Genomic DNA, 15337 nt, shown 5'->3' with positions numbered 1-15337 from the left:
CTTCTGTGCTTTTTTTTTTTTTGCCGTTAATCTAAGTGTCTCCCAGGAAGCAGATGACAAAATAAAATTTTGGTAAAAATTTAGCTAACCAGGAAAGCATTTCTCTCATGGGTTCTTTGGGCTTCAGTCCCACTCAGAAGTGCTTGAGAATGGATTCTGTATCCTAGACATTTCCTGATGTAGGATGAGTCGTCTCCCCTGACGTATCTCCTTTGTTCACAATCCTGTCTGAAATTAGAACTATCTATATAACTGATCTAGGGTGAACTTTCTTCCAAGAAAGAAATATTTTAGCCTGTTCTATTTCCACACCTGTCTCCTGCTACTTCCCTACAGATATGTATTTTTTTCTGACCAATCCAATTGATAATTTCTTCCAATTTTTTTTTATACTTTCCTTAATCCATACATCCAGATCAATATGGAATACCTAATATGTGTTATGTGTAAGTATGCTCTATTTTTAATTTTTTATAGCAGGAAAAAATGGCAGTGGACTTTGAGGAAAATAATTTTAACATTTGCTCGTGACCAACATACACATTTAAAATCAAAAGAAGTGATACAAGTAAAAGAAAATTGATTAAAAAGTTAAAGATAGTATTGGCCCTCACAGAGGTGAAGAGAAAAAACAGTAGCCAACATATATTGAGTCCTTGCTGGCTTCCCTGTGGAGTGGCTCCCACTGTGATTTCATTGATTCCTTACAACCTTTGAGATTCCCCCGTGTGACAGATGATACCAAGGAAAAGGGAAATTAAATGACCTGTTCAAGGTCAGAGACAGTATGTAACAGAGTTCGGATTTGAACCTAGACAGTTGGTTTTTAGAGACTGAGTTACTATTATTATTACATATTTATCTGAGCCTCTATTTTTTTTGTTGTAAAAAAAAAAGAGATTAAAAACATGGATATAGAGATCAAATCTGATAATATTTATAACAGCACTTTATGTCTGGACAAAATGCTAGTTACTGTAATAACTTCATTTTATATTCTTGGTTAACAAAAATTTGACCCAGTTTTTAGATATCCTGTAAATTCATTGCAAAGTATTAAGAGAGATGACTGTAGAAGGAGAGGGCACAGCCATGATGAGATTGCTGTATCCTCAGGCAATTTCCTTTTTGAGCCACAGTGATTTCAAAGTGGAATGTGTATTTCTGTATCGCAAGCTCTGTAGGGCTGACCTTGAGGGAAGTCAAGATAGTTAAAGTAATATCATGCTATAATCCTCTTTCCATTGAAATTTTAATAAATGAGACATTTGAACATACTTATGAAACTTCTAAAGAACGGTTTTAAAACTTTAAATAAATCTAAAAATGTATTGTTTATTATAACTAAATTCTCAATAACATTATTACCACATTTATTTAAGCTCCCTAAGTTCATATCGGAAACTGTGGTGGCCTAGTGGTTAAGAGCTAAGGCGGTTGGAATCCACCAGGTGCTCCTTGGAAACCCTATGGAGAGTTCCATTCAGTCCTACAGGGTCGTTATAAGTCTGAACTGGCTGGACGGCAATGGTTTTGGTTTTTTTTGGATTAAGTTTATATCTGAAGGAACCCTGGTGGCATAGTAGTTAAGTGCTCGGCAGCTAATCTAAAGGTCGGTGGTTCAAACCCACTGGCAGTTCTGTGGGAGAAAGATGGTAGCAGTCTGCATTTGTGAAGATTATAGCCTGGGAAACCCTATGGGGCAGTTCAGCCCTGTCCTTCAGTGTTGCTATGAGTCAGAATAAGACTTTACGGCAATTTTGTTTTTGTAAGTTTGTATCTTAAAAAAACAAACAAACAAAAAACAGCAGTAGCTGTCCTTGTATTGATGGAGTATATATGTATACACATATATACTTTATATATATGTGTATATATTATATACATCATTTTAACCCCATATAAGTGCAATTTTTTTTGTTGATTTTCTTTACCATTTGTTCATTTTATTGTATGTTGTTTCTTATGTCATTTAATATAGATTCAAATTTCTGTATAATTTATAACTGAATGATATCTGCATATTTTAAGTATTTTGAAATAATTGCCAGTGTTTAGAGAGAGCTCATAAAAAAATCTGGAATTCTTTTTGTTCCTGAATAATTACCCAATTTGGCAAAACATGCTTGGTAACCATGGGCTGTAGCTATTAAATAGAGGTTGTTGCTTTTAGATGGGCTTTTCCATCTCACCAGAGTTCTTATCTTTCAGCAGTATTTTCTGTACACAAAGGCCAATGTCATTTGCCATTCTTTTGTTATCAGGTTTGCACTGTTATGATTCTTATGTGGGAGCTAGGTCTTCATATTTATGATTCCTGCTTGGTTGCTGTGGGTGGTTCAGTTTGTGTCTCCTAGAGTAAGCATGGAACCTTGGTAGCTGCTAACCAAGAGGTCCACAGTTCAAATCCACCAGTCTCTCCTCGAAAACCATATGGGGCAGTTCTACTCTGTCCTATAGGGTAGCTGTGAGCTGGACTCGATGCCACACAACTTTTTTTTTTTTTAAAGAGTAAGCACTGTCAAAGAGCCACATAAACCAGAGACTCCATTAGTCTGAGGCCAGAGGAACTAGATGGTACCCAGCTACCACCAATAGGGAACACAACAGAGAGTCCCTGACGGAGCAGGAGAAAAGTGGGGTGCAGAACTCAAATTCTAGTGAAAAGACCAGACTTAATGACTGAGATTGGAGGAACCCCGGAAGACATGGCCCCTGAACTGTCTGTTAACCTAGAACTAAACAATTCCTGAAGCCACCTCTTCAGACAAAGATTAGACTGGACGTAAAATGATACTCGTGAAGAGTGTCCTTCTTAGTTCAAGTGGATACGTGAGACTAAATGGGCAGCTCCTATTCAGAGGCGAGATGAGAAGGCAGAAAGGGACAGGAGCCGGTTGAATGGACATGGAAAATCCGGGGTGGAAAGAAGTGTGTTGTCACATTGTAGAGAGAGCGAGTAAGGTCACATAACAGTGTGTGTATAAATTTTTGTATGAGAAACTAATGTGAGCTGTAAACTTTCACTGAAAGCACAATTAAAAAAACAAACAAGAATAAGCACTATCAGTGAGACTGGGTTATGTCATTTCATGAAAAGTAATTTCTTTCAAATAATAGATTAAACGTAACTTGCATTTTTAAAACCTATGAATTTGTATGTGTGTGTGTACGTTACATACAGTATGGAAAAGAGGGATGTCCACCAATGCCTACTCCTCCCATACGCCACCCACTGTCGTCATGTCCATTCCAACTCATAGCGACCCTATGGGACAGAGTAGAACTGCCCCATGGGGTTCCCAAGACTGTAAATCTTTAGGGAAACAGACTGTCACATCGTTTTCCCATTAGCAGCTATTGGTTCAAACTGCAGACTTTTTGGTTAGTGACAGAGTGCTTTAACCATTGTGCAACCAGGACTTCTCTCCCATATGCCACTACAGTTCAATGATCAGATTCTGTAGGGTATCTTTCCAAGTCATTGAAGCAGGTGGTGCCCATGGTTGTGCTAGGAGGTCCAAGCCTTCTGCCTGACCCAGGGCAGAGGAACTCAAGCCTAGACAGGCCCTATGAAATGAATCTACCTGCCATCTGTAGCTATATTAATGATTTTTAAACACAAATGTGATACTTCGTGGAAACTGTTCTGCAGCTTGCCTTTTTCCTAGTCTATCTTGAAGAATTTTACCTATGAGCACATTTTGCTGTAGCTCATTCTTCTTAATAGCTCTTATGTTACTTGTTTTCATATTTTATCCAACCAATTTTCCATTGTTGAACAGGTAGGTTATTTTCCATAGTTTGTTATCACAAATGAGGCCATAATGAATATCATTGTGCACATAGTTGTCTTTGCTTTCTTTTGTGAAATATCCACAGGATACATTTTTAAAAATGGAATTCTTTAGTTGAAGAAAATGTGATTTTGAAATTTTTATAGCTGATGCCAAATTGTTCTCTAATTTATAGTCCATTAAAGAGTGTTTGAGAATGCCTCCCCACCCCCAACCCATCCATGTCCCCGCTGTCACACTTTTAGGTGGAAAATGGAATTTTAAAGTTTAGATTTGCATTTCTTTGCTTATGTATGAGGTTGAGCATCTTTTCATGTTTATTGCAATTTGTATTTATCTGTGAACTCTTGGTTCCATTTTTTTGTTGTTGTTTGTTTGCTTGTTTATGACTTTGTTCTCTCTAAAGTCATTTTGGATTTAGAGTTCTACTTTTTTATGATTAACTTATAGTTCCAAACACTTTATTGGATAAGCCATACTTTCTTTACTGATCTGAAAAGCCCTTTTAGTGTTGTAATCGCCATAATATGCTCAAGACTCTTTCAGGATGCAGTTTGGTTCCGTAGATCTATTTCAAATGGTTTTCATTCCCCAAATTTTGTAAATGTAGTTTTTCATACCCAGTAAAATTCCTATGAACATTTTGTACAATTATGCAACTGTTTTAATGATGTAAAACTTAGTTTTAGAAAAAAATCATTTTTCTTAAAACTACATAAATAGAACAATTCAAGGGATATTGTTAAAAAAATGCAAAAATCCTCACTGATATTAGGGAAACATCCTCACAATATTAGGCGAGGATCCTTCCTGATATTTTTATATACAAAGATAGGTAGATAGATGTATAAATAGGTTGGAAGGTAGAACTATAATGAGATAATGATCAAAATAAATGTGTTAAATTTAACTTTAGCTAATGTAGTGTATTTTAAACAAAGAAAAATAAACTAAAGTAAAATGAAAGCAATTGTTGAAATCCATGTACATGTTTTTTTGTTCTAAGAGATGTTATTTCTTCACATGCCTAACTAAGATTAATAAAGAAATTAAACAATGTAATAGGACAACCTTAAATTTATTTAGTGTTGAGTGACTCACTGCTATACAATAAGACAGTCTGAACACTCTTGTACTTTATTTTGCTTTAGATCATCTCTTTATTTTTTTAATAATATTTCTCCTTTGTCCATTAAGAATCTTTTTTTGTAATCACATTTGCACAGCTCTGCAATTGGTAACGATTGATCTGTGTGTAAAGAAAGTCAGTGCTCATTCATACTGCTACAGTTGTCCATTCTTGTTTGTTTTTGTTAATCTCTTAATTGGCTAGTTTTTTATGGAAAAAAGTTTTCTTCAAGAATGGTTTGTTAGTGTCATATACTTCATATTATTTTTAAGTTTGACAGTATTTTTAAAAATGCCTTCAGACTTGAGTAGGACTTGCCTTGTATAATATTCTTAGATCACCACTTTTTCCTTCTGAGAATTGTGTTAGTTTGGCTTTGTTTTCTTTAGGCCTTTAAGGTAAAGCTCCTTTAGAAAAAAATACCCCCACCCCTTTCATTTTTGTACCTGGATGCCTATAGACTTATTTCTTTATTATATGCATTTCAGTAGCTTAAAATGGGATATGTTGAGTGGGAGTATTTGTGTCCCTAAATTTTCCTGAAGCATACTCCTTTTAATATGCAGATTTAATTTTGTACTTTAGAAACATTTTCAGTTTTATATCTTTTATATCCCTTTTATCTCCTTTTGCTCTTCAGTGACACTGGTTATCCTTATTTAGATCATTTTTGTCTATTTTTCATATCTCTTTCATTCTTTTTAAAGCATTCAATTTCTTTGTCTTTTTCTTTCCTATTTAATGATGTCAGTTTCTAATTATTCATTTAACTAATAATTTGTATTTTTGCTTTATGTACATTTTATTAAGGAGCCCTGGTGGTGTAGTGTTTAAAGCGCTTGACTGCTAACTGAAAGGTCATTGGTTCGAACCCACCAACTGCTCCATGGGAGAAAAATGTGGCAGTCTGCTTCCGTGAAGGTTTATAGCCTTGGAACCATATGGGGCAGTTCTAGTCTGTCCTATAGGGTCACTATGAGTCAGAATTGACTGGATGGCAGTGGGTTTGGCTTTTGGTTTGGGACATTTTATTCCTTTTGATTTATTTATTATTTCTAATGTTATGTTTTGTTTCTCCATTTGTTTCCTTAAATCTGTAGTCTCATGTTACTTCACATTCTGTTGTTTTGTGGTATAATCTCTCAACTTTTGTTTTATTTTTTAAATAATATTGTATTCTCGGTAAAGGTTTACATTGCAGTCTAGGTTCCCATTCAATAATTTCTACACAAATTGTTCAGTGACATTGGCTAAATTTTTCACAATGCGTGAGCATTCTTCAGTATTTCCATTCTGGTGGTTCTGTTTCCATTTATCTAGTTTCCCTGTCCCCTTATATTCTCATATTGTCAACTCTTTAGATCTCAGCTTTTGTTTTATGGAATTCAGTTTTAGTTAAGTGGCTGTCGTTCTCTGTTCAGCTCAGCTGGGGTGGTCTTCATCAATTACCCTATCAAATGTTTATATTTCCTCTACATCCCTTATCAGAATTCATGCTGTCTTTCTGGGAATTGCATTGCTTTCTCTGCAAGGTATGGGGAGTGCAGGGCTGCTTAGTGACAATGCCCAATTCACCGTGTAGCTCTAGAACCTTCGCTTCTGAGCACCTGCCTCATGGTTCACTTCCCCAATTGTCCCAGTTTCTCCTTAATTTGCTTCTTTCAGGATGTGGGGATGTTAATGAAAATTGATAGCGTTTTGTTGCTGTACAAGTATGGACTCTGGGGGACTTGTGAGCGGGTCAGAAGCCGCCATGTGCTGTTCTCTGTTCTGCTTGGGACTCTTCCGTTTCTTCTTCTGGCCACTAGTAGTTTGACATTAGGTTATGTCCTTTCTATGTTTAGTTGCTATAGGGCAGGGATAGGCAACTACAGCCCACAGACCAAATCTGATCAACCACCTGTTTTTGAGAATAAAGTGTTGTTGGAATACAGCCACGCCCATATATTTGCATATTGTCTCTGCCTGCTTTCTTGCTCCAGCAGCTGTACAGTTGAGTATTAACAAAGACTATATAGCCCTAAAGCCTAATATATGTACTGCCTGCCCCTTGCAGGAAAAAATTGCCAATCTTTGTTATAAGGCAATTTTATTTTTTTTGCTGTTTTTTTATTATTTTATTTTTATTTTGTTAGATGCCAAAGGGGAGAGATGGGGGGATTCTGCTTCATTATATTATCTTGACATGGACGTGACTGTACAGCTTATTAAACAAAACAAAACAAAACAACATGATATAGCACAACCATCATATTTCCTCTATTGCACCAAAATTCTTGAAATTACAAAAAAAAAAATGTTAGTTGGATTAGTTTAGCTTAGTTGGGATAGAATTTCTTATACTGTCAGGTAGAATACCTACCAGGTAACCTTTATAAACAAATAAAATTATTCATATTATTCCTCTTTAAGGATGTCTTTTTTGTTGTCCCTTCTCAATAAGAAAGAAACAGCTACTTAATTACTCGAAGACTGCAGTATTTAACTTTCTAACTTTCTTTCTTTCTCATTTTTTCTAAGGTATAAGCAGTTTAGCAAGACTTTGAGCAAAATTGGAGAAAATGAAGGTGGTATTGATAGGTTTTCCAAAGGCTATGAATCATTTGGCGTCCACACATGTGCTGATGGTGGTTTATACTGCAAAGAATGGGCCCCTGGAGCAGAAGGAGTTTTTCTTACTGGAGACTTCAGTAAGTATTTTTGAAAGCATTGACATTAATTGTAATATTGTATTTATCTTTTAAAATATAAACTCATTATTTTTCATGTATTCAACTATATGAAGATTAATGTTTACAAATAAGTATCAGACTTTTCTAATAGAGCCAGAGAATTTATCAAGTCCTTTTACCTATATACCGGCTGCTAACTAAAAGGTTGGCAGTTCAAACCCACTAGCTGTTCTTTGAAAACCCTATGGGGCTCTTCTACTCTGTCCTGTATGGTCAATATAAATTGGAATTGACTTGAAGGCAATGGTTTTTTTTTTTTTTGAAATAATGAGATACGCATGTTTTATTTATCTGTCTATCTATCTATCTATCTATCTATCTATCTATCTATCTATCTATCTATCTATCTATCTATCTATCTATCTATCTATCTATCTATCTATCTATCTATCTATCTATCTATCTATCTATCTATCTATCTATCTATCTATCTATCTATCTATCATCTATCTATCATCTATCTATTTATTTATTTTACTTTAGGTGAAAGTTGTGAGTAAATTTTTCATACAAAAATTTATACACATATTGTTATATGACCCTAGTTGCAATCCCTATAATATGACAGCACACTCCCCTTTTCCACCCCAGGTTTCCTGTGTCCATTCAACCAGCTTCTGTCCCTTTCTGCTGTATCACACCTCCAGACAGGAGCTGCCCATTTAGTCTTGCGTATCTACTTGAATTAAGAAGCACACTCTTCACAAGTATTATTTTATGTTTTATAGTCCAGTCTAATCTTTGTCTGAAGAGTAGGCTTCAGGAATGGTTTTAGTTCTGGGTTAACAGAGAGTCCAGGGGCCATGTCTTCTGGGGTTCCTCCAGTCTCAGTCAGACCATTAAGTCTGGTCTTTTTGTGTGAATTTGAGCACCCCACATTTCTTCTGCTCTGTCAGGGACTCTCCGTTGTGTTCCCTATCAGGGTGGTCGTTGGTGGTAGCCAGGCACCATCTAGTTCTTCTGCTGTCACACTGACGGAGTCCCTGCTTTATGTGGCCCTTTTGTTTCTTGGGCTAATATTTTCCTTGTGTCTTTCGTGTTCTTCATTCTCCTTTGCTTCAAGTAGGTTGGGACTAATTGATGCATCTTAGATGGCTGCTCGCAAGTTTTTAAGGCCCCAGATGCTGCTCACCAATGTGGGATGCAGTACATTTTCTTAATAAACTTTGTTATGCGAGTTGACCTAGATGTCCCCTTTAACCGTGGTCCCCAGACCCCAGCCCATGCTCCTCTGTTCCTCGAAGTATTTGATTGTGTTCAGGAAGCTTCTTAGCTTTTGGTTTAGTCCAGTTGTGCTGACTTCCCCTGTATTGTGTGTTGTCGTTCCCTTCACCTAAGGTAATTCTTGTCTACTATTTAGTTATTGACTTCCTCTCTCCTTCCCTCCGCACCCTCATAACCGTGAAAGAACGTTTTCTTCTATGTTTAAACCTTTTCTTGAGTTCTTATAACAGTGGTCTCATACAATATTTGTCGTTTTGCTACTGACTAATTTCACTCAGCATAATCTGTCCCAGATTCATCCATGTTGTCAGGTGTTTCACAGATTGATTGTTGTTCTTTATCATTTCATAGTATTCCATTGTGTGAATATACCATAATTTATTTATCCATTCATTCATTGATGAGACCTAGGTTATTTCTATCCTTTTGCTGTTGTGAACAGTGCTACAATGAATGTGGGTGTGCGTGTACCTAGGATATATTTCTCTAGGATATATTTCAAGGAGTGGGATTGCTGGATTGTATGGTACTTCTGTTTCTAGTTTTTTTAAGGAAGGGTCATATAAATTTCCAAAGTGGTTATGCCATTTTACATGCCCACCAGCAGTGTATAAATGTTTCAGCCTTTCTACAGTCTCTCCAACATTTATTATTTTATGTTTTTTGGATTAATGCCAGCCTTGTTGGGGTGAGATGGTATTTCATTGTAGTTTGGTTTGCATATCTTTAATGGCTAATGACCTTGAGCATTTCCTTATGTATCTGATAGTCACCTGAATGTCTTCTTTGGTAAAGTGCCTGTTCATATCCTTTGACCATTTTTTAATTGGGTTATTGACCTTTTTGTTGTTGAGGTTTTGCAGTATTTTGTAGATTTTATAGTTTTTTTTTTTTTTTATAGATTAGACCCTGGTTGGATATGTCAGAGCCTAATTTTTTTTCCCAGTCTGTAGGTTATCTTCTTATTCTTTTGGTAAAGTATTTTGATGAGCATGAATGTTTGATTTTTAGGAACTCCCAGTTATCTAGTTTCTCTTCTGGTGTTAGTGCATTGTTAGTTATGGTTCGTATTCTGTTTATGTCATGTATTATGGCTCCTAGCATTGTCCCTATTGTTTCTTCCATAATCTTTATTGTTTTAGTTTTTATATTTATATCTTTGATCCATTTTGAGTTAGTTTTTGTGCATGGCGTGAGAGTTGGGTCTTATTTCATTTTTTTTGCAAATGGATATCCAGTTATGCTAGCACCATTTGTTAAAGAGACTGTCTTTTCCCTGTTTAATGCACTTAGGGCCTTTCTAAATATCAGCTGCTCATAGGTGGATGAATTTACTTCGGGATTCTCAAATGTGTTCCATTGGCCTATGTATCTGTTGTTATACCAGTACCAGGCTGTTTTCACTACTGTGGTTGTATAATAGGTTCTAAAATCAGGTAGTGTGAGACCTTCCACTTTGTTGTTCTTCAGTAATGCTATACTTACCTGGGGCCTCTTCCCTTACCGTATGAAGTTGGTGATTTGTTTCTCCATCTCATATATAAGATCATATTACCTGCAAATAGAGATACTTTTACTTCTTTTTTACCAATTTGAATGCCCTTTATTTCTTCTTCTTGCTTTATTGCTCTGGCTAGGACCTCCAGCACAATGTGGAATAAGAGTGGTGATAAAGGGCATCCTTGTCTGGTTCCCATTCTCAAGGGGACTACATTCAGAGTCTCTCCATTTAGGATGATGTTGGCTGTTGGCTTTGTATAAATGCCCTTTACTATGGTGAGGAATTTCCCTTCAATTCCTATTTTGCTGAGAGTTTTTATCATAAATGGGTGTTGAACTTTGTCAAATGCCTTTTCTGCATCAATAGATAAAGTCATGTGATTCATTTCTTTTGTTTTATTTATGTGATGGATTACATTGATTGTTTTTCTAATGTTGAACCATCCCTGCATAGCTGGTATGAATCCCACCTGGTCTTGGTGAACTATTTTTTTGATATGTTGTTGAATTCTATTGGCTAGAATTTTATTAGGATTTTTGTGTCTATGTTCATGGGGAATATAGGTCTGTAATTTTTTTTTCATTGTGGTGTCTTTACCTGGTTTTGGTATCAGGGTTATGCTGGCTTCACAGAAGGTGTTTGGGAATATTCCACCCTTTTCTGTGCTCTGAAATACCTTTAGTAGTAGTGATGTTAACTCTTCTCTGAAAGTTTGGTAGAATTCTCCAGTGAAGCCCTCAGGTCCAAGGCTTATTTTGTTCGGATTTTTTAAATTTTTTTAATTGCATCTTCAGTTTCATCTTTTGTTTAGATTTATTTGTTCTACCTCTGTTTGTGTTACTTTAGTTAGGTAGTATGTTTCTAGAAAGTTGTCCATTTCCTCTAGGTTTTCAAATTTGCTGGAATACAATTTTTTCATAGTATTCTGTTATGATTCTTTTAATTTCAGTTGGGTCTGTTGTGATATTGCCCATCACATTTCTTATTCGGGTTATTTGCTTTCTGTCCTGTTTTTCTCTTGTCAGTTTGGCCAATTGTTGATCTTTTCAAAGAACCAGCTTTTGGTTTGATAATTCTTTCAATTGTTTTTCTAGTCTCTGTTTCATTTATTTCTGCTCTAATTTTTATTTGCTTTATTCTGGTGCCCAAGGGTTTCTTTTGCTTCTCTCTTTGTATTTGCGAGTTGTAGAGTTAATGGTTTGATGTTAGCCCTTTCCTTGTTTTGGATGTATGCATTTATTGCTATAACGTGACCTCTGAGCACTGCTTTTGCTGTGTGCCAAAGGTTCTGGTAGGATGTGTTTTCATTCTCATTTGATACTGTGGATTTCTTTATTCTGTCCTTGATTTCATTTATAACCCAGTAGTTTTTGAGTAAGGTGTTGTTCAGTTTCCATGTATTTGGTTTTTTTCCCCTGCTTTTTCTGTTATTGATTTCCATTTTTATGGCTTTATGGTCAGAAAAGATGCTGTGTAATATGTCGATGTTTTGGATTCTGTCAGGGCTTGCTTTGTGGCCAAATATGTGGTCTGTTCTAGAGAATGTTCCATGTGCATTGGAAAAGAAAGTATACTTGGCTGCTGTTGGGTGGAGTGTTCTATATATGTCTATGAGATCAAGTAAACTGATTGTGGCATTTAGATCTTCATGTCTTTTTTGAGGCTTCTTTCTGAATGTTCTGTCCTTCATCAAAAGTGGTGTGTTGAAGCCTTCTGTTATTATTGTGGCACTATTTCTCTTTTCAGTGCTGTTAGTGTTTGTCTTATGTATTTTGAAGCCCGTTGTTGGGTGCGTAAATATTTATTATGGTTAAGTCCTCCTGGTGTATTGACCCTTTAATTATATAGTGTCCTTACTTATCCTTTTTGGTGAATTCTGCTGTAAAGTCTATTTTGTCAGAGATTAATACTGCCATTCTTGCTCTTTTTTGATTGCTGTTCGCTTATTTTTTTTTCCATCCTTTGAGTTTTCGTTTGTTTGTGTCTTTGAGTCTAAACTGTGTCTCTTGTAGGCGGCATGTAGAAGAATTGTGTTTTTTTTCTTTAATCCATTCTTCCACTCCCTATCTCTTTATTGGTTCATTTAGACCATTTACATTCAGTGTAATTATTGATAGGTATGAGTTTACTGCTGTCATTTTGATGTTTTTGTGTGTGTGTGTTTGACAGTTTCTTTGTTCCACTGAATTTTCTGTGTTGAGTCATTTCTCTTTATGTATTTTCATTATTGTTGATCTGTATTTGCTAAATCTTTATGTTTTCTTCTTTTTTTATTTTGATGTGTAGGTTTGTTAGTTTCCTTTGTGGTTACCTTAAAATTTACTTCTATGTTTCTAAGATTAAACCAAGTTTTTGTTTCTTGCTATCACCTTTACTTCCTCTCCATATGAAAATTCTATGACTACATTATGTAGTCTCTCTTTTTTGTTTTAATGTTGTCATCTTTTACATATCAAATCTGTGTTTCCCTATTTTCAGTGTTTTAGCTTTGATTTAATTTTGTGACTTCCCTGTCTGGGTTGCTATCCTGTCGTTCAGTCCTGTGTTCTAGTCTTAGGTTGTTATCTGATCTTAATGATTCTCTTACTGGAGGACTCCCTTTAGTATTTCTTGTAATTTTGGTTTGGTTTTTATAAATTCCCTTATCTTTTTTTATCTGGAAATGCCCTAATGTCAACATCATATTTGAGGAACAGTTTTGTTGGATATATAATTCTTGGCTGCCAATTATTTTCCTTCAAGGCTTTGTATATGTCATCCCATTGACTTCTTGCCTGCATGGTATCTGCTTAGTAGTCTGAGCTTAGTCTTATTGACTCTCCTTTGTAGATGACTTTTTGTTTATCTCTGGCCACTCTTAAAATTCTCTCTCTATCTTTTGTTTTGCAAGTTTGATTATAATATGTCTTGGTGACTTTCTTTTGGGATCTACCCTGTGTGGGGTTTGATGAGCTTCTTGGATGGGTACCGTCCCCTTTTTCACGATATCAGGAAAGTTTTCTGCCAACAAATTTTAACAATTCTCTGTTATTCCCCTTCACCCCTTTCTGGTACTCCAATCACTTGTAGGTTATTCCTCTTGATAGAATCCCACATTATTCTTAGGGTTTCTTCAGTTTTAAGAAAAAAATTTTTTTTTCCTCAAATTACTTTGTGTCAAGTTTTTATCTCCAATCTCACTAATTCTGACTTCCCTTGCCTCAGTTTACTTTCTATTGAGTTGTCCAATTCTGAAATTTTATTGTTAATCTTTGGATTTCTATTTGCTGTCTCTCTTTGGATTTTTTCAGCCTATTAAATTTGTCATTATGCTCTTGTATAACCTTCTTACATTCCTTTACCACTTTGTGTGTGTGTTCCTTGGCTTGGTCTGCGTTTTGTCTGATCGCCTTCCTGATCTCTTGAAGAGCTCTGTATATTAATCTTTTGAATTCTACCTCCAGTAATTCCAAACCTTATCTTCCTCCAGGAGGGTTTCTATTTCTTTGTTTTGGTTGTTTGCTGAAACCATCATGGTTTGCTTATCTGTGTGATTTGACATTGACTGCTGTCTCTGAGTCATTAATAAGTTATTATATTTATCTATTTTATGTTTGCTTACTGTATCATAGCTTCTTGTTTTGCTTTGTTTTGATATGCCCAAAGAGGCTGGTTGTATGAGCTGCTTTGATTATTGGTGTCTTTGAAGCTGTCATGTCCTGTTTCCAGGTTGTTAGAGCTGCTACTAGGTTTGTGAGCCCAGGAATCTGTTTTCTTCTCTTGTGTGGATTCAGCACAGGTGTCCAGGTCATTGGTCACCAAGCATATGGTGCAGTTCTCCCCTGCCGTCCTAGATGGGCAGGGGGTACATAGGGGTGATTGGAGCAGGCACAGGTATCTGTCTGCAGTAGGGGGTTATGTGCTGGACAAGGTAGGGGGCTGACAGTTGCTCCCGAGTGCGTAGGTGGAGGGCATATTCCTGTTCCCTAGAGTGTATAGGTGGGTGGGCTTTGAGCTGGACTTTGGGGACCCAGAGCTGTTGGCTATAAGGACTGGGAGGCACCACTTATTCTCGGACCCCTGTCGTAGGTGGCTTGGTGGAGTGCATGGAGCCACCAGTCCTTAGGCCCCTGAGGTGAATAGGTGAGGATCCTGCTTAATGGGTAGGGTGGTGTCAAATGTCACAGATCTGCCACTCCCCCTTAGCTGTTGCAGTTGAAAATAGTCTTCAGGTATGTACCCTCTTATACTATGCTAATGAGGGCCTATGCTGTTGAAATGGGCCTACACAAATCTAGACGGGTGAAATCCATTTGAAGTCCCTGGACTCCTTATGCCCCTAGGCAAAGCAGCTGTGCTTGCCCTGAGGTCTCAGTTTAGTGGAGCTGGCAGATTATTTTTTTCCTTTCTGTTATTTGTATGTTCATTTTTTTCCTTCTCCACAGCTGGGAGAGTGGCTCAGGGCTTGTGACAGGTCCCACTTCTAGCTCAGAGGGCTCAGCAGTCGAAGCCATACCGAGACAGGAGCAGAGTGGGTAGTGGGTGGGTGAATGGGAGAGAAGTACTTTTCAGAGGACGTTTTTTTTTTGATCCTGTGTGGTAGATTATACGCTTGTGCTTAACTTTTGAAGGTCCAGCATCACTTACCCCTTACCTCTGCATCTGGAGGCCTGTGCAGATTCTCTGCTGCATGGTTCCTCCCATTGTGCAAAACGTGTCCTGAGCGCTACTGCTTGCCTCAGCCTGTGTGCACTGGTGATCCAGCTTGCAGTGTGCCGACCAGGTCAGGTCTGGCAAATCCTTGGTTCTTCTGAACTGTCTCTCCCTCCCCCTGTTGCTTTGTCCAACTCTTTAAGTTTGTCTTCGATGTTCAGGGCTCCTAGATTGTCATATATAATGGATTCACTTGTTTTTTTCAGGTCTTTGTTGTAAAAGGGACCACAAGATTAGTCTGACTACTCTGCCATCTTGGTCC

At 36.9% G+C, this 15337-nt stretch overlaps 1 protein-coding gene across 1 annotated transcript in view; it reads left to right on the top strand.

Moving 5' to 3' along the window:
* Positions 1-15337, top strand: part of GBE1 (1,4-alpha-glucan branching enzyme 1) — a 308909-nt gene that overhangs the window by 51321 nt on the left and 242251 nt on the right. The window contains exon 4 of the mRNA XM_049857862.1: positions 7447-7616. Coding sequence (XP_049713819.1) covers positions 7447-7616 — 170 coding nt within the window. The remainder of the gene's footprint in view (positions 1-7446; positions 7617-15337) is intronic.

This window comes from Elephas maximus, chromosome 18 (assembly GCF_024166365.1).
Source record: "Elephas maximus indicus isolate mEleMax1 chromosome 18, mEleMax1 primary haplotype, whole genome shotgun sequence".
Lineage (NCBI taxonomy): Eukaryota > Metazoa > Chordata > Mammalia > Proboscidea > Elephantidae > Elephas > Elephas maximus.
The sequence above is the reverse complement of the archived record's forward strand: the minus strand, read 5'-3'. Positions and strand labels throughout refer to the sequence as shown.